Source organism: Psittacula echo (assembly GCF_963264785.1).
Source record: "Psittacula echo genome assembly, chromosome: 1".
In the NCBI taxonomy this organism is placed as follows: Eukaryota; Metazoa; Chordata; class Aves; order Psittaciformes; family Psittacidae; genus Psittacula; species Psittacula echo.
The window spans coordinates 11929165-11953950 of NC_137735.1; the positions used below are offsets into that span (position 1 = coordinate 11929165).

General features: G+C 38.6%; 1 protein-coding gene across 1 annotated transcript in view; it reads right to left on the reverse strand.

Moving 5' to 3' along the window:
• The window catches only part of SORCS2 (sortilin related VPS10 domain containing receptor 2), a gene marked incomplete at both ends in the record, with an annotated part of 556540 nt that overhangs the window by 35805 nt on the left and 495949 nt on the right, over nucleotides 1-24786 (reverse strand). Inside the window, 3 exons of the mRNA XM_080638949.1 lie at nucleotides 11485-11592; nucleotides 13026-13117; nucleotides 20823-20899. Coding sequence (XP_080495075.1) covers nucleotides 11485-11592; nucleotides 13026-13117; nucleotides 20823-20899 — 277 coding nt within the window. The remainder of the gene's footprint in view (nucleotides 1-11484; nucleotides 11593-13025; nucleotides 13118-20822; nucleotides 20900-24786) is intronic.

Genomic DNA, 24786 nt, shown 5'->3' on the forward strand with positions numbered 1-24786 from the left:
TGAGTTCAATACAGAACAGAATAATCACTGAACTATTGATAATTATCTTTGAGACCTCACAGAGGGTGATTCCAGATAAGTATGGAAAGGGAAACATTTCACATATATATACGTATTTATATACATGCGTGCGTGCACACACGTATATATGGAGGGAGCAAAAACATATATGTGTGTGTGCATATAACTATATATATAAACCAGCAAAACAGAGCCAAGGGAGTTAAAGAATAAATTTTGGTATCCACAAAGATACCAAACAAATTGTTAAGCTACCCACTTATAAGCACCTTGGAGATAATTAAAACGATAACAGTCACCATGGATTTGTCAAAACCAAATCATGTCAAACTAATGTAATTTACTTCTTTTACAGGGTAACTGGCTTAGTGTATAGAGAAAATGTAGCATAGTTTGACCTTTGTGAAAACTGTAACACAGTCCTAGCTGACATTGTCTCAAGATAAAAAAGGAAGCATCAGTGCAGATAAAATCACTGTAATGATGAATGGGAGTACATATGCAATTAGAAGAATCCATTTTCAAAAAGGAGTCATCAAACACAGAAATATTTTGAGGTAAGTATCACAAAGACATGATGGGTCCACAGTCAATATTTTTACTAACACACGTGGTCAAATAACAAACACCTAAAATTTGGGAGATATATATGCATGTTATATGCATATTTACACACCCACTAAAAATGAATTTGAAGAGGGGCAAGGATGACTCATAAGCTGCTTAGAGAATATAACGAATGAAGAAAGCTTGAAAGAAGTGCATTTTTCTCTGGAAAAGATAAAGATGAGAAGTACAATAAAATGTCTTCAGAGGGTCTTGTTATAGGTTGAAGAGTTGTCTTCAAAGAGACCTGGAAGAAGGGCAAAACCCAGGAAGGACAAAGATCAATAAACTTAAAAAGTTACAGCTGCACAATTCTCTAATTCCTTCTCCCCAGCACTGGTGAGGTCACACTTGAGTGCTGTGTCCAGGTCTGGGCTCCTCAGTACGAGAGACATGGACAGACTGGAAGGAGTCCAATGGAAAGAGCCATGAAGGTGATGAAGGGGCTGGAACACCTCTTCTATGATGAAAAGCTGAGAGAGCTGGGGCTGAGAGGCAACAGGAACAAACTGAAACATGGGAGGTTCCCTCTGAACATCAGGAAAACACGTTTTTACTGCGAGGGTGACTGAGCACTGGCACAGGCTGCTCAGAGAGGTTGTGGAGTCTCCAACCTTGGAGATACTCAAAAGTCATCTGGAAAAGATCCTGGGTGGCTGGCTTTTGGTGGCTCTGCTTGAGCAGGGGGGGTTAGAAAAGGTCATAGAATCAACTAGTTTGGAAAAGACCTTTAAGATTATCAAATCCAGCTGTTACCCCAGGACTGCCAAATCCACCACTAAGCCATGCCACAGGCTGTTCTAATGCCTGACTACCCTTTTAGAGAAGAAATTTTTCCTAATATCCAATCTAAAGCTCCACTAGTGCAGGTTAAGGCTGCTTCCTCTTGTCCTATCACTTGTTACTTGAGAGAAGAGATCAGCCACCTCCTTGCTCCATCCTCCTTTCAGTTATCTGTAGAGAGGGGTATGGTCCTGCCTGAGCCTTCTCCAGACTAAACAACCTCAGTTCCAGCAATGCAGTGTCTCTTTTGTAGTGAGGGGCCCAAAACTGAACACAGAATTTGAGATATGGCCTCACCAGTGCCAAGTACAGGGGGATTATTACTTCTCTAGTCCTGCTGGCTGCAGTAATGACCTCCAGAGAACCCTTCCAACCTCAACCATTTTGTGATTCTGTGATGGTAATGATACAAGATATTGAGGTTGTTTATTCTCCCTCACTAGAGCAAGAAATTAGTGAAACAGGATTAGAGCCAGATTTTTGAGATTATATTGCCCAGTCCCACATCCTATATAAAGTTACAAAGCGTATATAAATTCCTCTAAAGATTATGCAAATTCTCCTAAAGTAATACAGAAGCTACATGCAAACTATATGTGTATACAGCAAAAGCACTACTTCAGTGGGTGAACTATAAGCCTCTCCTCTGTGGATTTTTAGTGAGAAAGAAATAACTTTTCTGCCTCTTGGTCCAGCCTCTTTCAAAAAAAATTACTCATTTCCATTAGGGCTGTTCTGAGTCTACAGACTGAAAACCATGTTCTGACAGAGCGCAGTAACTGCACTACTGATTCCATCATTCTTTGCCTTAAGTAACAATCCTGAGATTCAAGGAAGTGTACCAGCACAGTCACAAACCCCATGAAAAATGCAGTCATACAGATTTGTAACTCCTGGGGTAAATTTTCTAAGGAATCCAGCTTAGCAAACTGTTTGACAAAAAAGACTTAATGATTATTAATGCTGTTACTGCAGTAACACGAAAGGGTTTTGCACATGCACCAGAGAGGCCCATTTAACTGTATTGCCAAATCTCATTAGAACAAAAAAGAAGTATTTTTCCAAAGTAAAAAAGATGTACATGTATTAAGTAGGAGTCAATGGATTAGACAAAAATATGAGCTGCAATAAAGCAATGCATAACAGCAATCACAATCTAATTGCTCAGGTGCAAAATATATATGTCCAATAAAATCATATGAATGGAAAAAACTGGAATGGTGCAGCAAGTGTAACTGATGATTAGAAGTTAAATATGAAGATGATAGTAATTCATAAGGTACTAAACCCCTCCTGTGATTAATTATATTTCATTAGAAAGCCATCAAATAAATTCTGTTGAAACTGTGAAAGATGACACTGTGATAAATAATTTTTGAAAGAAATTCCAATTACCTTGGAAATTAATTTAGTTTTATTTGCAAGAATTTGTGATCCATAATTTTAACTTCAGTGTTTCAGTTGCCAAACCAACTTTGTACATTTGTTCCTAGTTCATTTATGAGCACATAATTTCTTAATTTGACTGCATCAGTTGATAGATAAGACAGTTACATGTAGTTTTTAAGCTAACTCATTTAAACTATTTGCTGCAAGATTGCTAGTTATTTCTGTTTCTGATAAAGCTCATAATCAGTGGGAGCTAATTTAACAGAAATTATATGCAATGATAATCTTTTCAACTAAATTCACACTTCTATTCAATAAAAAAGTGCATTATTCAATTGCTATTCCTAGTTCAGATGCACAGTAGTAGCTGTGCCATCTGCTGCCTGTATCATTTGCAAACAACCTGACTTAAGCTATGCTGGTGCTGATGCTGGAGGCTCCCAGAGACTTACCAGGTAAATATTCAGCTTCCATGACTTCATTCAGCAGAAATGATTTTGACAACACACTGCTCACTTCAAATGTCACAGCCATAACTTTTTATAACCTCTACACTTGCCCTCCTCTGTTGCTTTTCTGCTGTGTTCTTCAGGACTTTGTTCATAGGTTTTCACAGCATCAAAACATTCTTTGCCACAGCAGATGGATTTGAGCTACAGTGTTCCATATCATGCATCTCATCCCATATAAATTAAGATACACCTTGAGCTGTAGTATTACGGTGCTTTACCTCTGAGCCATTAGCTATATCATCTCTGGACAAAGAGAATGGCTTTAAGCAGCCTGTGTCTGGATCCTCAGAGCAGCACAGCTGAACCTGCAACAGTTTTGCTTTACTGATGAGTATCTAAGAACATTCAAGGACCATGGAGTGGCAGGGGTGATCCTGCTGTACTATACCACCAAGGTCACAAAGACAGCACATGTGCAATTTATTGATGTTTAATGCAGCATCTTAAATTGTCCAAGTTTTGCAGTTGTACTGAAGACTAGTGATGACAACGCATGAGGCACAGCTACTTCTGTTTGAAATAAGATGACTCTCATTCTAGACACGCTGCTTTAATCTCCCAAGTGCTGTGCTGGCTTTTGCTCTCCTCTATATAACTTTGTCAACAACCACGATGTTTGAAACAGCAAGCTGACTGCTCTATTGACACACTGCTAACTTGATGTGTCAGTTCAGGGTGGAATGGGATCTCTAGTTTTCTGGGAGAGCCTTTGAATGCATAAAACTACTGACCATAAAAGGTAGGGTTTGAATCAGAGTCAGCTGAGGACCCTACATACAGGTGTATGGGCAATCTCAATGGCTCTGTGTTAGATAACATCTCTAAATTCCTCTGGGCAGTACATAAGCAAAGATGTCCAAGTATTCAAGGCCAGGTTGGACAGAGCCTTGGGTGGCATGGTTTAGTGTGAGGTGTCCCTGCCCATGGCCGGGGGGTTGGAATTAGATGATCTTAAGGTCCTTTCCAACCCTAACTATTCTATGATTCTATGTGCAAAAAGGCAGGTTCATTGACCTCTTTATGGAACTAAACCTCAACATCCAACAGCGAGTATATGACCTAGCTAGGAAAGGAAACCAGACTCTCAGAGATACTAGTTAATTATTTTAACAGCTTTCCGTCTATCTCTGGGAAAGTATTTGTTTAAATGCAAGTAGTCACAAAGCTACGATAAAAGTGGTATTTAGATCTTGCTCCCCATATAAGTCTTCCTTTCCTGTAGTAAATCATATTATTAGGAAATATAATTGTCAGTCAACATAGTGTATTGTTAATTTTTTTTTTAACTGTCACACCTCCCTGATAATTTTTATAACAGAGCTGCAACTGCACATTAAATATTTAATCTACCTTATAGTTCACTAGATATCAGAGGCCATTTACATAAAACCAGTGTCAACATTCCCATTTGCCTTTTACATAACAGTAGTGTATTAGAAGTTTCTTTCCAATTTATGGTGAACTCAAAGATCCAAGTCCTTCACTTCACTTAGACCTTTACACAAACAATGACAATATAACTGGAAAAGCAAATGTCACAATCCTTTTGTTTTGCCTCTTGGAGTTCATATTATAACAGTGCCTTTGAACATACAGCGAGACATATGACTTCCCCATGCCAAAATCTGTAAAGAAATTACCAAGCTGAGGGAGTAAAGTGATGAGGCTGTGGCATGGAAGGACGTGCTTTATCTTTAGGGTAATCACTGCCAACAGGTAGTTTTCTCCTTAACTCAAAGAGGCAGTAGCATTAGTAATGACAAAGTTTCCAAGGGGATATGGGTTGGAAGAGCAGGCTAGCCATGACTATGTCCTACAGTGCTATTTAAAGCTTACCATTTTCAAAAAGAAAATGATAGATTAATCTTTATAGCCATGCTTTCCTTCTAACAGTTGTCTTTGATTCCTTTACACCATTGTAAAATCAGTAACAACTAGGTAAGTCAAAGAGTTCATACTAGTAAAATGGATGAAAGTAACATAAGATCCAAGCTGCAGTCTGTTATACATCAAGATTATAATTCAGCCTATTTTTCTAATTCCCCAAAAGAACGTAACAGAGGTCACATTTTCAGTGGCCTTCCTAAATTGCAACTCCAGAAATGATGGATGCTTCCATGTGCAAAAGTGGACACCTGCCTGTATAAAGCAACTGCACATAAAAAGCGCTTGTGTACACAACAGATCATGTGCAAATATGCCGAGACACTTATGATTTAAGTGCCTTACACTACAAACACATGCATATACTCAATGCACTAAAGAAAAGAGTAGGGGGGTTGGGCTTTTATTTTGTTTTGATTTTTTTTTGTTTGGTTGCCAAAGTGAAAAATAAGGGGAGGAAACAATTTAGTTGAAACTGAACCAAAATATGTTTTTTTATTGTTTCCTACCCCTCCTCCCCAATAATAATTGCCATTCATTCTTTAATGCCCAAACATCTTGGTTTCAGCTCTTTTTCAGAGGAAAAAGAATGGAAATGAATGCCTAAGTTCTTAGAAGTGCTGTGGAGGACCAGGATGAGCCTGTTCCCATTTTATCCAGAAGCTCAGTGGCTCCATAACATTTGTTAATTATCTCCAACATTTTTTTTCCATCTATTTGGTAAATTCCTATCCAAGAACAAAGTTTTAACATGCAAGCTGTTAGGAAAAAATTGCAGATTTAATGCCTAGCCTGATGCCTTATGCAGAAGTAAATACAAATTGGACAGTGAACAAAATAGATTAAAGAGAAACATATGGCATAGTAGAGGATAGCTTTCCTTCATTCAGCTCTCTGCTGTCATCGTACTTCAAATCAAGTTAATTTGGGATAATAACAAACTGTTACTGTTACTTCCTTAGCTAATACTTCCCTTCCAACCCCCAACTCACATATTTAAAAATCAGGGCTCTTTCGTCACAGGTAGGAGATCCTTCATTCAGACTTCACCTGACAAAGCCAGAGTAAATAGCCTGTGCTCACTTAAATGGTAGCGCCTTCATTTTGAGAGGAATATAGCAAATATAGCAAAATGGAGTTCAAGACCCCACCTGAAACTAAGTAAAATGTTTATACTATTTTAGTGTTGGTTCAAGTTTCTAATGTCTACCTCATCATCACCATTTACTAGAACTATAAGCTAAAATGGAACTGTCTCCCTGAAAGCGAATTTAGAGCATCACAGTGTCCTGGGTTCAGCAGTAGCAGTCAGTTTTTCTCCTTCTTAGTAGCTGTTGCAGCACTGTGTTTTTGACTTTCGGCCTGGGAACAGAGCTGATAACAGTGATGTTTAGACTGACCAAGGACTTTGTGAGTCTCATGCTCTGCCAGGGAGGAGGAGAAGCCGGGAGGAAGCAGGGACAGGACACCTGACCCAAACTAGCCAAAGAGGTATTCCATACCACAGCACGTCATGCCCAGGGTGTAGAACTGGGAGCTACCTGGAAGGGCATGTTCTCTGTTCTGTCGGGCTCTCTTTTCCGGCGGGCGGTATCGTATTCTCTTCCCTTGTTATTTCTCCTATCATTATTATTATTGGTGGTAGCAGTAGTGATTTGTGTTATACCTTAGTTACTGGACTGTTCTTATCTCAACCCGTGGGAGTTACATTATTTCGATTCTCCTCCCCATCCCTCTGGGGGGGTGGGGGAGGAAGTAGACTGCGTGGTTCTAATTTACGGCCTGGGCTTAAACCACGACACACAGCTGCAGTCACTCAGTGACAGGGGCTCAAAATGACACAAAAACTCTATCTGAATGAAAAAGTCATGTGTCACCCTTTTTCTGTCCTTCTCCTTTAAGCAGGGACAAAGTGATAAAAGATTCTTAAAGGACATGGATTCCTAACCTTTCAGTTCCTCATATTCAAATATGTTTCCAGGTCTGCCCTAAATACGGGCTTTAGCAAGACCAAGAAGCACCATGTTCCCATGCTTCTCAGTATGTTTTGAAAACTATGGAAAGAAAAGAAATAAACAATGCTTTATCCTGTGAACTTCTTCTGAGCAGAAGGAGAGACAGGGGAGCCCCATGGTCTTGGCTTCAAGACCACAGGTTGGCACTGACTTGCTCTGCTAACATCTGTGTTTACAGAGATGACGGTAAAGGCATTATACTTGCCTCTGAACAGACACCTGTACATCTGGATTAGCAGGTATGTAGATTAGATTGAAGCAGAGTAACCAGTTTGCTTTTTCAATGCTTTTTTCACCATTCTCTTCCTGACTTTCTATAAGTTTCCTCCATCTATTGCCAACAGGTATGCTCCTCATTATGCAGAGTAGAACAATCATTTCATAACTGAGCAATGCTTCTCAAACAACAGATTAACTAGCTGCAAATAAAACCTAGAATTTTCCTTGGGAAATCAAATACTCTTTTACATAGTGAGGCTTTATCTACCATCTATCCACACTTCTTAAGGGTTGCAGTATGAAAAAGATCAAAGTGAAGAATTCACAACACTGAGAAGTACCTCCACCTAGTAAGATTACTCAAACAGGAAAGTAGTGTGCTGCCACATGTGGCACTACAATAAGCCCCACAAATACACGTAATGTTGACTTTTACTGATGTTGTTAAAGGTGAGGTTGACATTCCTAGCAGAATTTACAGCTGCACAAATCCAGATGGTTCTCCCTAACACCTGTTAATATCATATCCACCCGTTTTGAGTAAGTTTAAGACTATTTCCTTGCTTCCACTATCACCTGGGAACGCAACAGGAACAAACAGACTTTCAAGACAGGAAAATGCACATGCAGGAGTTCTGCAGTTCAGAGATGTCATAAGGTTCACAGCAGCATCTTAAGTTGTTACTCTACAAGACCTTAGAAAAAAAAACCCTCTGGAAAATAATAAAATTACCGATGAGGAAGATTTTGATTCCACTTGACATAAAGAAAAGCAGTCCTTTTATGCAACCTCTTACTGGCCTTTTTAAAGGGGCCATGGCCTGCGGTACCATGGTTATCATGCCTACTGGATTTACACTGCAATCTAAATAACCCAGTTTGGGAAACACTCCGAGAAGCTGAAATGTGATTTAGAAGTCATTTTAACAGGTTTGAAACTTTCATTATATGAACTACTTCCTCTGAAGAGGAACATCAATATTTCAGACATAGAAAAATTCTTCCTTTTTCCACTGAGTTAGGCCATTACTCAATATAGCATTATTAAGTAGTTTTTCTCAAACATAACATATTGTTAAGTATAACACTAGGTTGCAGTAACTTTCATTTGTAAAGAATTTAGAGAAAACAAAGCCTGCTAGACCATAAAATATACATGAATGTACATATGAATAATATGAGCAAATATATATGAATTGATGAATATATATCAGTTGAGAAAATTTCTTAGCAAATCTTACTTACTCATTTAGCAATAAATGGTGGATTTGAGCTCTTCATTTAGAAATGTACTTTTACACAGATTGAGTTTCCTAAACTTTATGAATACTTTATTGCTTATCTTTTCTAAAACTCTTAACTAGGTCTATTTAGAAATTGATTTTTACACAGAATGAGTTTCTTAAAGTTTTGAGTACTTTACCACTTAAAACTCCTCAAAGTCTTAACTAGGTCTATTGCAGAGCACAACAGAATAAAATATATTTTCCTTGGCATTTGAGTGTACATATATTGAATACTGCAGGGGATTTGGATGAATGATTTAGATTAATGTTGACTGGCAGATGACAACCCAGTTTTATGAGAAATTCTGACAAATCAACATTTGTTTTATTCTGTTCTGGAGAAAACACAAAACTTTCTGAAATAAGGACTTGAGAGAACCAGGTTCATACTCCCCTGTTTCTTCAGCAAAGCTACCAGACCACTTCATTAGGATGTTAAAACAGGAATTCAAATGGAAATGCCTTACAAGTCAGGTCAACGTCCCAGTCACCATGCTGGGAATGAGAATTCCCTTGCACACGTTGTTCCTAGGTTTCTTAACATCTTTCCAGATAACCTTTTTGTAGATTCTTTTTTTTTTTTTTAAATACAAATTAAATACCTTGAAGGAAATCCCTAAGATGATTTCAGTGGAACCAGGATTCTATCCTATGGTCGCAGCCACTTTCTGTACAAGTAAAATATTCTCTGACTCTTTTGTGAGTTTATTCTAGAAGCCTGAAATGCAATAGTGTCCCACAATATCGCTGTAGACTTGGCCAGTTATTACCTTCCCACTTCAGGGTTATGCTCTCTCTCCTAATTTATGCAGATTTTAAGATTGGGTTCTTTATTCAAAGTCCTTATTCAAGCAAACTCCATAGGAAAGGGAGAAAACTAAATTCCTGTACAAGTGAGAAATGTCACCCTAGGTCTTTAGTAATGGATTTGGGGATTCCTCAGGGTGAAAGACACCATTTCCATTACAATACACAAGTTGATCTTATCATCTTCTATCCAGAAGAAATAACACTTTTTACTTAATAAAATGGAAAAGATGGCAGTTGATTTTTTTTTTTCCTCAGGAGTGTATCACTGGATGACATTTCTGAAAAGCAGCAAATCACTGCAGATTAAGTCATGCACAGCAACTCAGTACAAGCGTGAAGTTTTGTGAGGAAATGACCTAAGCCAAACAGAACGACAAAAGGTCTTGATGTAAAGTCAGACAGAACACCATTAGGCAGACAACATCACCCTGGAGGTAAAACACAATCAAAGGCAGTAGGAGAGACAAGGGAGCTGACACAACACAACAAGGAAACAGTGAAGGTTTATTCCTCTCATTATCTTTAAAGGCCGGTAGGAACGCTGCAAGTCTTTCAGGGCCAGTCTGTGATACTAAGTGTATGACACCTCTATATTCAGTAGAACTAAATGCAAAGTAAGTTCCTACTAGGCTGTCATTGAAATGCTGTAGTCAAGAGTGCACTTAGAAACACAGAAGACACAGGATACCTTTTTGTCAATCTAGGCTCATGTTCAAAATTTAGGGACAGTTTTATATATTTCAGACGGATGATTTCAAAAAGGAATCATGTTTTACAAGAGCTTTTTAGCCCATTCACCTGGTTATTTAATTACATCTTCACAAAATCACTGCTTTTAAGGATATTTCATAATTAAAAAAAACAACCCAGAGCATATATTCATCACACCAGTATGAATTTTATCTGACAGTAAGTACAGTTTAGGATAAGCTTTTGCTTCTACTTCCACTGAAATCAATGGAAATTCTTCATTCAGAGGTTTAGGTTTCTCTGCATAGCATATATTATACCATAACAAACCTATACTTGAGAGAAGGAGAGCATGGTGGGATAATACTCTTCTTCTCAGTATATGTATATATGTTTATAATGGACGATAAACGGGACAACAGAGAAAAAAAGAAAGAATGAAGTGACCAAATTCATCTCTGCGCAGTATAAACTTGGTGTGTTGTTTTAAGTGCCGCGGCAGGATTTCTGTTTTGCTGAGGATCCTTTACACAGCTCCATGCTGGGTTACTTTTATTTTTTTTTCCTGAGGAAAACACTACTGGTACATGTCAAAGGCAGCTCTATTTGTAACTCTTAGAAGACAAAGCATGTCATAAACACACCGAGCTCCAACATAAAGGACTGCTCCAACAAGAAGGATCGCACAAGCTGTTCTGACAGGAGCACACACAGCAACCTGCACATCTCTGAGTGCATCCTCCTTTCCTGCTGCAGGCAACATTCTTTGACTTCTACCCTAACTGGACAGGTGTGTTGCACACTCAGATACTTTTAAAATATTAGCATTTATCCTAGAGATGAAGCAAAACCTGCAGCCCAGATACAAATGACCCTGGCCCTTTGGAAAAAAGATAGATAATCAGGGGCCTGAGTTGCAGAATTTGGCTATTTATAACAGTGTTTGCCTCAGTCATTGCACAGAATAAAAACATGTAGTTGTTACAGTGTTTGCTTACTCAAAGTACTACAATGCTAGTTACTAGGACAACAATATAGTTGTGTACACCATGAAGACAACAGGTATTTAACATCTTTGAAGTCTGCCTGAGAATCTTTAGAGAAGAGGAAAAAAGGAAAAAAAAATAGACATCATTGTAAGAGTCTGTGGGCCTGTAAGAAGCAAAAGCCAGTGACTCAAGCACTATCTCAAACACCCACAGCTTAAAATAGGCTCAAGTGCGTAAGCAGAGAGCACCCTGAGAAAAGGAGATGAAGCCAGAAACTTACGTCATGACCAGTGTCTCGTCTCCAGGCTCACTAAGTAATCCATCTACAAAGACTGACGTGCTAGTAAAGTTATGTGTACTCCAAGTCTGGCCTTCATCTATGCTGAACCTGTAAAAATGCAGAAATGGTTTGCATTTACAACTATTACTATACATAACAGAACTCATTTATTCAAACAAAAAAATCCTCTCACTACTAAAGCCCAGGATTTACGATCACCAAAATACAATATGCCTAGACAGTATATCATATTAATGTGATCTTTTCTCAGAAACATACCCAGGGGCTCACATCTTTATTAGAAGGTGCATAATAAATTTGCCACAATGGAAATTCTCAGGTGGATAAAACCTGAGGTCTGTCAACAAACTATCTTGCTACCTTGCAGGTTCAAGAAGTTAATTTACACTTCATTCTTTCTAGTAGTCTCTGAGCTAGAGACCTGTGAAGCACAGGTCAGTGAAACATGAGAGGCAAAACAGCCCAGTTGCTAAAACATGTGTAACTGCAGGCATCAAGATGATGGCCCTTCACAGCTGCTACCCTCCACTTCAAAATCTGTAGAAGATGCTGATGAATCAGCAAAACATACTGCAAATTCTGTGTGCACCCAGAATTTATGAATCAAAGCCTCTTTTCTTCTGTATGTCTCCTCCATGTCTTTTGGATAGTTAATGATGGCTTTATTCTAGCTAACCAAGTACGTAGCTTAAGTCCTAATAGTGAATAGATGATTACACAAAAACTGACCTAGTCAGAAGTGATGAAGATATCTTAGGGGTTTTATGCCAAAGATGATAGGTTTGTATACCACTACATAAGTTTACCACATTTTGCTTCACTATCATGCAGTTTAAAACTTGGTATTTTATAAAAAATGCTTTGCAGCAAATCCTTCCTATCAAACAAGCTAAGAAAGCTATTGGCTGCATTATCACTATATGACAGGAGCTATGCATACCATAGTTAATTTATGCACAAATATCTCAATGAACCAGGCTTCTTGCATACTGTTTTACTCAGCACATTAGCACACATAAGTCCTTTCCCCAATGGCTCCCAAAGACTACATTATACTCCTCTTGACAAAGCAACTCAGGGCTATTCTTCAAGTCTTCACTAATGTGGCCACTGGATGGGACAGAGCTTTATTACAGTACGAATGAACTATCTTGACTGAATATCTAAGCCACATATGTATCATAGGTTGAGCAACATTGCCCTACATTGTTGGTGCAAACTAGCAGCAGGTAGCAATCATGCTGAACATGGCTTGTACTACAGAGTTCCAAGACAGCCTTTTAAGCAAAAATACCTACACTGATGCAAGAAAAATGTATTATGATTAATGTACCTGCAGCACCACAAAGTAATCTTTAAGAAAATATCTACTTATATTTTGTTGACTTAATGATCATTAATTTAAGCTGACCCCACCTGTGTTTCATACATAATAACATTGTAATGCTCATCTTAAACTATGAACTTTGCCTGAGGTCTAGAATACACAATAGCTCTACTATAATTGACTGTAGGATTACTTGAGTATTTTCAGAGGGATAGAGGTGTCTTTGATGGCCACAATAACTCCACCATGGTCCAGGTACAAAATGTGGTGCTCTTCTTCAAAGACCTACATGTCAAACAAAAAAAAAGCCAGCTAAGCAAATGTACAGAACAGCAGGAATAAAATGCATGAGCAAACCAGGATTAAAAGACTTATATTTTCTATAATGTCCGCACTTCAAACTTAAAAGGACATAAAAGTCAGTTTAACTCTTATGTTTCTCCCAGCTGTAAAAGAAAAAGGTAAGCAGGTGAATCAGAAAACGTTCAGGTTCAAATCACAGTCAGATTAAACTGTCTAAAGTGATTTTAGCCCAAGCATATATTTCTCACAGTATGCATTCTGCATTCCTTCCTATTATATATCACCAAGTGACCTATCACCTTACTTTGGTATTTGCCATATTCTATGTATCTTGCAGAATAAAATGCTTTGTAGTCTAATTCTAAGAAAAATAGGAAAAGTACGGCTGTCTGTGACTTTCTCACATGTTCTCCAGACTTTATGAAACTTCAAATAATTGGTGAAGAATATTTTTTTGCATTTCCAGTGTCAGTGATTTGTTTAAATTGGAACTTTATGTGATCTCTCATAGAGGCTGCTCTGAGTTCTGAACCAAAATACCTGTAATATTAATTTAATAGTATGAAGGATTCAAATTTCCTAAATTATTTTCAGTCACTTCTGGAGGTCAGCAGCAGCACTAAAAGAAGTGAACAGGTAAATACCTTCCCTTTTTTTACATGTGAGATCTGTTTTAGACAGGGCTTACTTATGTTATTAACCTGTGAAAGTTCATTTAACATAACAGCAGGTGATAAAGTGAGAGTTACTACACACACTTATCAGTTAATAGTGAACACATAGACTAGTACACGCATTGTCAAAGCAAAGGTGAAAACCACAAATGTTAGCTTTACTTTGCCTTGTGAATGAAAGAATACTAATAGTACTAAATGCCTCTTTTTTTTAACAATACTAAACACTGCATTTAAAAGACTGAACTGGAGGGAGAGGGAAGTATCTTACAGCACATTCACAAATACTTCAAAATAGTAAGCATTTAATTTGAGTTGAGAATTCAATCTTCCTCTCATCTAATAAGAGTGTATTTTATGGGAATCTTAGGGCTTCAAGTGTCTGATCAGTTTTTCAATGTTGCCGTTTTACAGACAAAACCCTGATATGAAGCATTTACAGTCCTATCTACTTGTTCCACACAGCTGCATATTTCAGAAGAGAATTCACTAAAGGACAGACATTAATTTTAGATGCACTTCAAAAGGATGAGATCAGCTGCAGTCAGATAAGCAAGTAGAGTTTTGATCCTCCTCTAAACTCTGTTTGAACTTTTGCTTAAATAAAAATGAAACAGAATATGCTGGGACACGAAGTCTCCAAATGCCTCGCCATCATACCAAAGATAAAGGAAGCTGGTATTTGCATTGCTTCAATCAAATTAGGTTTTCCCAGAAAAGCACCGTGGCACTTCCTCATGCACCATTTTAGAGCCTCAGCTTTAGCACACTGTAAAGCACAGCTGACACATTACAGGCGTATTAATGCCATCTTTATATCATGCTCTTCTTGCAAACATTTCAAACATTTTATACCTAAAATGGATGAAATTCCTTATGAAAGCAACTTTTCATCTTCAGTACATTGAAAATAATTAACTATTTCATGCACAAAAGTAAAAATATATCTCTACTTTCTGGAAAGAAAATCACGACAGTTTGCAAAGGATTTAGGCAGACGTGATCCCAGTGTCACAGCTGAAGTTCAAACCCAGGAATATGTGAGATATGTGTTCTCACAGTCAGCCACAAATTCTGTTAAATGTCTCTCCCCTAACTAAAGTCAGGTAATAAATTTATTATGATCCTTACTAATAGCCAGCCACTACAGAACTAGACTTTTATAACATATTTCTGTGGGGTTATTTCTGTGATTTTTCAAGCATGGTATGTGCTTTATAATCATGATGTCAACCTCTTTTCTCTCCCTCTCCTCCCTCTGCTCTAAGCGTTTTTTTCCTGTGTCTGTACTAACAGCTTCAGCAGCTATTTCAGGCCAGAATATCTGTTGGGAGCAATTAGGAGAATTCCACTAAATCAATGAAAACACATTTAAATGATGCTAGATAAATATATGCTACACAATTTTACTCTGAGATACAGAAGCTTTAAAAGTAACCAAATATTCCCAAAGTCACTTGGCCCTCTCACCAAGTGCCATCCAATTCTAAATTCAAATCTGGAAGCAGTTTTTCTACACAGAATTAATCAGTTGGACCTCCCCATAGTAAGAGGCTGGGGCCATAGCCTTTCCTGTTGCGTGTAAAGATGTTGCAAACCATCTCTTAAGATATCTGCAGAAAAATAAGTACTGTTGCCTAAACAAGTATTTTCCAAACTGCTCTGATACAAAAAGATTTGACATACAGAAATAATATTCCAACAAACAAACCACTGGACTAAAGCACCAGAGATCTAGATTCAGTTCCTAGACATACAGAAGAGCTTCTGTGTAACCATATTAGCTTAATTGATCATTCTGTTGCTATATTAGCTACTCTGGGGGCAGATCACATATGAAAGGGTTTTTCTTGATGATATTCTCCTTTTATTCAATCCATTTCTTTTGAAAGCCAGACCTTTCTCTTTCCTTTTTTACCCTTTTTCAAGCACAGCGTTGTAACACATGCTGTTGAAATAGCAATGGCAACCATAACTGTGAACAGAAATATTTTTTCTAAGAATAAATGAAGCACACTCAAAGGAAGTGTGTTTCATTAAGGATAACACAAGGTCATCGTCAGCATTTGGCAAAGTAGCATAAATATTTTAAAAATAAAGATTGAAAAAACAGGCCCCATAGGGAAAAAAAAAAAGGTTTAAAACCCGTATGGTCTGAAATTGTCTTCAAAGGTAGCCCATTTTTCCCAGATACAAGATTTATTTGCCTATTTGACTCAATATTATGTTCATTAATGTATTTTATGATATTGTTTTCCTGGTGTAATAGAGAAATCTTCAAAAGACACATATCTGTCCCATGAGTGAGGTTATTTCATAGGCTACTTCTTTGTGGTTCATTTGGCATTGCTAGGTTAAAGGTTAGACTTCATGATCTTAAAATGTCTCTTCCAACCTAAATGTTTCTAAGCCCACATAGTTCATGATAATGTAAAGGTGAGATTCCCTCCTCATATCCATGCAGTAGCCAGATCACTGCTGCTGCATAGACATTTAAGCTACTTGTCAATCAGCTCCTAAATTGCTGCTATTTACAATGCAATGTTGTACAAAACACAGGCAAAAAATTCAGTTTTCCTTAAAATGGCATGCAGTGGTGCAATGGTTCCAAGAGATACTAACAAGTGCCTCAGGCATCACGTAACAGAAGGGCAGAAGAACTGGAGCTAGCCCAAGTTGGATTATGGCTACTTACAATCACGATCCTTGCTTTTACTTTTTGTTTGAGCCAGCACAGGCAGTAACCACAAAACCACAGATGAGAAGCAAAGAGTAAACCTGTCTTTGTTACCTTGCCAACTGGGGCAATCATTGAAGCAGCACCAGAACAGAAGCACACAAACAGGGATGCAGGCACTGCGTTGCTCAGTCCATGCTAGATGATCACTGTACGTGCTGTTTTCACCTGACTTTCAGGAATTCATGCAAGTGTAATTTACCACTGTGCTTTGATCTTTCCTACAGCAACACAGGAATCTCAAGCACATTTGAAAGGGTGCCTCTCAGTCTATCACAGGCCTATGTTATCTAAACACAGATGTTCTACTTGCCCAACACACAAGGCCAAACTACAATTAGTATGATGCATATGTTTTTTGACACCCCAGCTGCAAGTCACTTGAGCACATTTACGATCCTCCTTGCCAATCTTCTATTATTTTCCCACACCTTTCCATTTATCACCAATATTTACTTAATTTCACAAAACTCTCATTTGGGCATTCTTATATTTCTACAGACAGAAGCAACTGCCTGTATATCCTACCCTAGTTAAGTCTTCCTGAGCTCTCATATGACCTTACCATATGGAATTACAGAAGGAAAATGATCAGTAGATCATTGTTAAATTGAGAATGGATTACAAATTCAGGAACTCAGGACTGGTCCCAGTAATGAATCACAAACAATCTTAGTCAACAACGTGATGCTAGTGCACGGAGGAGAAATCTGAAATGCAATGCCAATAACACCAAGACATCAAGGGCAGTCATTTCATTCTGGTTAGTACCAATAAAATTTGTAATTCTGCATCCAGTTTTACCATGCTTCAGCAGAGGGACATCCCATTAGACAGTCCAGTCAGTGAGCAACAAAAAGGAAAAGCACTGCTAGAAATGTTAACCATTAGGAAAAATCAGGGGATTTGAGCTTGCTCGTTTTCCAAGGGGAAAACCCCTATACTCTGTGTAGGCGTGATAATCACCTTTCAAAATCAGAAAAGTTACTCAAAGGCGACGGGAAACCACTCTGCTCTAAAAACAAGAAGAAATCAACTTATCTTTCAGAATTGGTGAAGCTGCAAGAACAACAGCAAAGAGCACAGGCATCTTATGTTAAATATTCAGAAAAGACCTAGGCAGAATGGTGAAACACGATGTAGCCAGACTGCAGAATCTGCTACAGTGAAGGATTAACAAATAGGTCCAGCAAACCTCTGTTAGAGATGTTCCTAGTATGTTTTATATTTTCTCAGAGCACTTGGTTGAATCATATGATCTTTAGCCTTCCTCCCAGTCCTATATTCCTATGAACCAATGATGCTATTATTTCAGGCAAGCTTTTAACTAATTCATTGAACTGCCTTTTCTCAAAAGTCTTTTATATTTACTTTTCTGCATTGATCTGTCACTCTATGCAAGCACAAACTGCTCGTCTTCTAGCCTGTAGACAGCTCTGCAACATCATGTATGGCATGTGAGAAAGGTGACAAGCACTCACTAATGACAACTGCACCTTCCAAGTCAATGACTTCAACCAACCAAAAGACTTGTGCCAAAATATAAGCTTTGCTCTGCTTTCGCCAACTCATGAGACCTGTAATTTACTGTCTAAATAATTCCTATATCATCAACCTTGTCTTTTGTTGCATGAACTCCAACAGAGAAAGGAAATGTACTGCTATGCTCTGGAAGAACTGCTTGATCGTGAACAGTGAGGTTATAAAATACATAGAATAATCTACATTTTCATTCTGATCACAAATATTAAGATTGAATAAGCTCTTTTAAAGGTTTCATAGCAGTTTTAATTAAAATAAAGTTAGCAATGGTGTTTTTCATTTTGATTGTCATAATGAGGGATCAGTTTATGGTTTTACAGCAGGAATAGTCATCTTAAGGTCAAGTTTCATCAGCTGTCATTTGCCTGAGCTTCTCACAAATAAAAAGCAGCAAGACTATGAATTTGATCTCTTTCACTCTATTATCCTTATTTTTCACCCCAGAAAACCTATAGAACTTTGGCAAATGGTGACAATAAATTACAAGAGAGGCCTTTTTGAAGTATTAGACAACGCAGTACCCACTGTAAATCCTGGAAGGCTTTTTCATTTAAACACCTATGTATCATATGCTAGATTTCAAGAAGGAATTTGGCATAAAATTTTATCTTTAAAGCCACAAAGGACATTATCATGACAAAAATAATGTATTTCTTTCAGAAAGTCTTTCTGTGCACCCTACATTAGCAATATAAGAAACTGACTGCATTTTCCTCTTTTAACCTCAAACTCCCCAAGCTCAGTAACACTAGTGGGAACATTTTCACACTTACTTGTTCTCAGAAAGTAGCACACCTTAATTTTATTTCAGCTGAACAGTAAACCACTATTTTAACTGAAATGAAATGATTTTTTGACACACTTTGAGGGTGTTTTGTTTTTTTTCTCCTGGATATACATTATAAGTAGACTCCAGATCATATTGTGCATTATTGCTTTATACACAAAGAAAGAAAATATTCCTGTGATTAAGCACTGCTGAATGTACTAGATTTGCATGGATTTGCACTGCAGGGGTGGCTTCTGTGAGAAGCTGCTAGAAGCTTCCTCTATGTCCAATAAAGCCAATGCAGCTGGCTCCAAGATGGACTCACTGCTGGCCAAAGCCAAGCCCATCCGTGACAGTGGTGGCATCTCTGGGATAATGTATTTAAGAAGGGGAAAAGTCACTGCACAGGAGCAATCGCAGCCAGAGAGAGGAGTGAGAATATGTGAGGATCAGCTCTGCAGACACCAAGGTCAGTGCAGAAGGAGGGGAGGAGGTGCTCCAGCTACCAAAGCAGAGATTCTTTGCAGCCCATGATGCAGCCTACGGTGAGGCGGGCAGTGCCCCTGCAGCCCATGGAGGTCCACGGTGGAGCAGGTCCCCACCTGGAGGACCCCATATCACAGCAGGGAGATGCCTGAAGGAGGCTGTGACCCTGTGGGAAGCCCATGCTGGAGCAGGCTGCTGGCAGGACCTGTGACCCCATGGAGAGAGAAACCCACACTGAAGCAGGTTTGCTGCAGGATCTGTAACCCCGCGGGGGACCCTACCAGAGCCGTCTGTTCCCGAAGGACTGCATCCCATGAAGGGACCCGTTGGAGCAGCTCATGGAGAACTGCAGCCTGTGGGAAGGGCTCATGCTGGAGAGGTTCATGAAGAACTGTCTGCTGTGGGAGGGACCCCACGGTGGAGCAGGGGAAGAGTGTGAGGAATCCTTCCCTGAGGAGGAAGGAGTAGCAGAGACATCATGGGATGAACTGATCACAACCCATGCTGGCGGGAGGAGGTAGAGAAAATCAGGAGTGAAGTTGAGCCCAGGAAGAAGGGAGGGGTGGGCGGAAGGTGTTTTAAGATTTGATTTTATTTCTCATTATCCTACTCTGATTTGACTGGTAATAAATTAATTTCCCCAAGTTGAGTCTGTTTTGCCCATGACAGTAACTGGTGAATGGTCTCTCCCTGTCCTTCTTGACCCATGAGCCTTTCATTGTATTTCCTTTCCGCTGTCCAATTGACGAGTGATACAGCGGCTTTGCTGGGCACCCAGTGTCCAGCCAGGGTTGATCCACCACACTGAGACAGAGCAATTGAGGAAAAAACACATAATAAAGGTGCAAAGCTTAAATTGACACTAGACACTGGAAGCAAGGGACATCAAGAATTCAAATGGCATTACAGCTACTACATGACTCTTCTATTTTTCATACTTTGGCAGTTGTAGCTCCAGAATTGTTTACATCATACTAAAAGATATACAAAGGTTTTTGGTTGGGATTTTTTTGTTTGTTTGTTTGTTTGTTATCTTTTTTCATTTTCTCAGTTTCATTGAAGACAAAGTTTAAGCTTAAACACCAGTTTTCAGACTTTATACCTAAACCATGTCTTTTAGCTTGGAATATTTGTACCGCAAGACCTAGCCCAAGTCCACTTCATTATTAGCATAGTAAGATTACTTACATTATTAAAAACCTAAGCAGACTCTATTTATTTTTTTTTTTTTTAGGTAAAATACTTACATCTTTAAAGAAACAAAAATATTTGAATTTCAGCAGAACCTGCAGCCCAACCAATTTGAGTCTTTGCAAATCATCTTCTTAATCTATCCCAGTTTCCAAGCAAAATGGGGATAATAATAGGCACCCTCCTCAAAAGACTGAGTATATACGCATTAAGTAAGCATTATAAAATTCATCACATTTGCTACATTAAAATTATTTCCAGGTGTCTTTGATGGTTACTGTTTCCTACCTGACGCCATGTGTTCCCGCAGTCAGACGTTATGTACATTTCTTCTTTATACTCAACCAGCTGGGAGCCCAGGTTACCTGTCACAAAACAGGAGGACAGAAGGGTTGTATCCACACAAGCAAGAGAGATTGGAGTGAGAAGATTCCAGGTCAGAGCAAGAACTAAACTCAGATGATCAGCAGGTTTGTGTCATTTCTGGTAGCACTAGATACACTCTTTTAAAAATATAGGTACACTTTTAACTTCTTTTGCAGGCTTAATTCTAATACTGAAACACAAAGACCAAAGTGAGATTTTAGTTGTGCTGCTGAGGACTGAAAAATTATGTTGAAGGAACATGTAAGATGGATGTCTGAAACGCCCACAAACTCAGAAGCCATGCCTGAACCTTAATCACATTCTGTAAAATGATTAAACTTGAACTTCAGTTGTTAAAGAATATTTTATCTGCAAGACTTTATGAAGTGGTAGCAAATTCTACAATCTGGAGAAATAACACTGAAAAGAGGGGCTGGGGAGGGGTTGAATAAGTATGTAAATGTAAAAGAATATAAAGCAGAATTACTTGATTTACCTAAATATCAACAGGAAGCTAGTGAATATTTTGACAAAAATCACTAAGGAGCAGCAGGTTGCTGCAAAGCAAACAGAAGTGTTAAAACAAACCTGCGGAAGCTGATTTTAGTAGGTGCAATCCCAAACTGAGCTCTACCTGAGATCTCCATCTTTTAACACGTGGTATTTCAAATAGCAAACTATTGAACCACCAGGCAGTGTACAGTGTTCTAGGGGAGAAGCAATCATAGTAAATGATACCCTCCAGGGGATTTTGACTTAAATATATGGTTTGCATGTTTATACAGTAGAAATAAGATCAAAGTTATCAGATCCTCTTAAGCAGAAGAGACGAGGAAAGAAAAACACTTGTGATTAGGATAGCAGTATGAAATTTCACTGCTGTGTTATATAAATAGCTGGTTTTAACCACCAAAACAGATCTGTTTGTTCAGGGTGTACTCACTAATGCTGAAAGGTTCATGAGAAGAATGACAGTGACACGGCTCAAAATACATCCTCTATTTGGACCATCTAGATTGCATGTGCTCTACTGTTTAATGGTATAACTACATTTTTTAACCCTAAGTATAGTCTAGACAGGATTAGGATATTTATTTTGAATGATGCAACTAACAGGAGTCAGTTTGTCTCTTTCAGCTGTACTTAACATTTCAGAAGATGCCACTGCCCCTTACTGGGTCTTCATCTTTACAGCACACTTCATGCTCTCTCATTTGTCAAATAATTTAGCTATTATTTTTGCTATTCTTACTTCCTTCTCTATAACCTTTACTGGTATAGGTTTCTGCAATTACTCACAGAACTTTTTCTTGGGCTAGCTAAGGACAGAAATATTTATTTGCTTGGTAGAATATGAAGTATTGCTCTCAGTCTACCCCCTTCTTTATACAGACAGCTTTCATGAAGGCATTGTTAGTTTTGCTCCTGGATAAATATTGTTTATTCTACCTCTTTTCACTGCTTACTGAAATCTACTTGCATGAAAAGGCCTTTATTTTGAGAATTGCAATGGATTTGCACTTTTAAAAGTGCAGTGGTAAATTGCCTTAGCTAATGGAGAATTGGTCTCTAAACTAAACAGCCTCAACTTATGCTTCATTAGAAAGCCCTTTATATCCAGCTGATATGGTAATGACTAAAAGATATTAGCAACAGGCTTATAATTGCAGCTCTGTAACAAGACAGACATGGCTTTTAGTTTTGGTTTTACCTTTATGGTCTTCTCTTGGTAAATTAGCAAAAGGAGTTGGTGGACTCAGTTATAACTACAGAGAAATGTCATTCTTTCCAGAGCTGATAACAAACTTGGCATGAAGGCTGGTGTACTGCCTTGGGCAAAAGTACTTCAATGCTCTCTGGCTTTTGGCAGCAATCTGTCCCCAAGCAAAGGATCAAAACCCAGAAGTGGTGCATGGAAGATCATTCTGACTGCTGACAGTGTTCTGTGCCTTAATAAAGGCTATAATTTCCATTACCAGATCCTGAAGGAGACCCTATTATATTACATAGTTTTGCAAACTTTATGAAAATGTCTTCAAGCACATAAGAAACCCCTTATTGTATGAGAGAATAAAACCTTTCAAGTTGCAAGTTTGCTATGAGGGTACTACAGACAACGTCCTGCTGAAAAACAGCATCAGGGGATTGAAAAAGAAAAAGCAGGTGAGGCAGCAAGAAGGAAATCTGTACCACCAAAGGAGACAGGGAGGCTCCTGCAAACGACAGAGGCTAGTTGCAGTGGGAAGCAACCACACAGCCAAATCTCAGAGGTGACAGGCAGACTGAGATTTCCATAGAACACATAGGGCTGTGTGACTAAGTTTGTTAAGCCAAGGATATTTGTACAATCAGTTACCCTGAAAAAGTAGAACCAGAATAAAACTAAGCCTTCAAAGAACTTAACAGACTCACCACAGTTTTATTTGCAAAACTTCCTATTCAACATGTGTCACACAAGAGTTATGAGTTTTCTCTATTTAAGGAGTTATATTGTTTATACTTTATTTTTTTATGTTCTAATAAAAATAACTTCAAAGATTTGGGACATTCTGTTCTTTTTGAGATTTAAAACAGCACGTAACTTTAGGCTTTAGCTACCTCACGGTGTGTTATGTTAAGCCAACTAGCTAAACAAAGCACATGTAATAGCACACCATAAACCCCTTTACAACAGCTCCAATTCACATCAAATGAAATGCAAACAATCCTGACATTATTAACATTGCAAACAAACAACTACAAAGTCACAGGAGCACTCAAAGTAGAGCTGAGACAGCCTGAAAGTTTCTATTCCCTAACTGAGAATTATGAACCATACTTGTGATCAGTGTGGCAGCCAACACGAGCACAACTGACACCATTATCAACTGATACAGAGGGTGAGAAACAGCTAAATTATGCTCAACTCCAAGCCTGGGGGCCAATGCTTACAGTGTGTAAGTACCATTCCCACTATGTGCTGAAGTGTTCTGACTGTCCAGCACACCCACAAACATCAGTGTGCTCTTCGCTTTGTGAATCATACCAAAATCTGTGCTCCTTATTACAGCTGTAAAGATCTGCTGTAACTCCTCAGGTGTGCCACTGCAACATGGAAACTTTTCTATCACTTTAGTAGGTCTGTGCTAGATCTCAGAATCCATCTGTTGTAAGAAGTAAAGGCAATCTAATACACTGAAAGCAATTCAAATTCATCCTGAAAATGTTACTGCATCTGGAATGGGTAATCAGCTGCAGGCTTGCGCTGGTTTTGGCTGGGGTAAAGGTAATTTTCTTCATAGTAGCTAATAGGACTAAGTTTTGTGTTTGTGCTGGAAAGAGTGTGGATAACTCAGGGATGTTTTCATTGCTGAGCAGTGCTTACACAGAACCAAGGCCTTTTCTGCTTCTCATACACCTCCCCAGCTAGCAGGCTGGGGGTGCACAAGAGGCTGGGAGGGGACACAGCCAGGACAGCTGATCCCAACTGACCAAAGGGATATCCCATACTGTATGGTGTCATGCTCAGCATATAAAGCTGGGGAGGAAATCGACAGGCATGGAGGGGGCACTGCTGGGAGACTGAATGGGCAGTGGTTGCTTGGTGCTGAGCAATTGTTTTCATTTGCATCACTTGTCATTCCTGGGGTTTATTTGTCTCTGTTATTTTCCTTTTAATTATATTTGTTATTATTATTGCTTTATTTCAATTATTAAACTGTTCTTATTTCAACCCACAAAGTTTTCTCACTTTTACCCTTCCTCTCACCCCACTGCAGGGGGGAGTGGGTGATCAGCTGTGATGCTTAGTTGATGGCTGGGGTTAAACCATGACAAGGCTGTATTAGTCAGAACTATAAATGGTATTATTTTTGCATCACTTTTTGATCTAAATGGCCTGAAACTC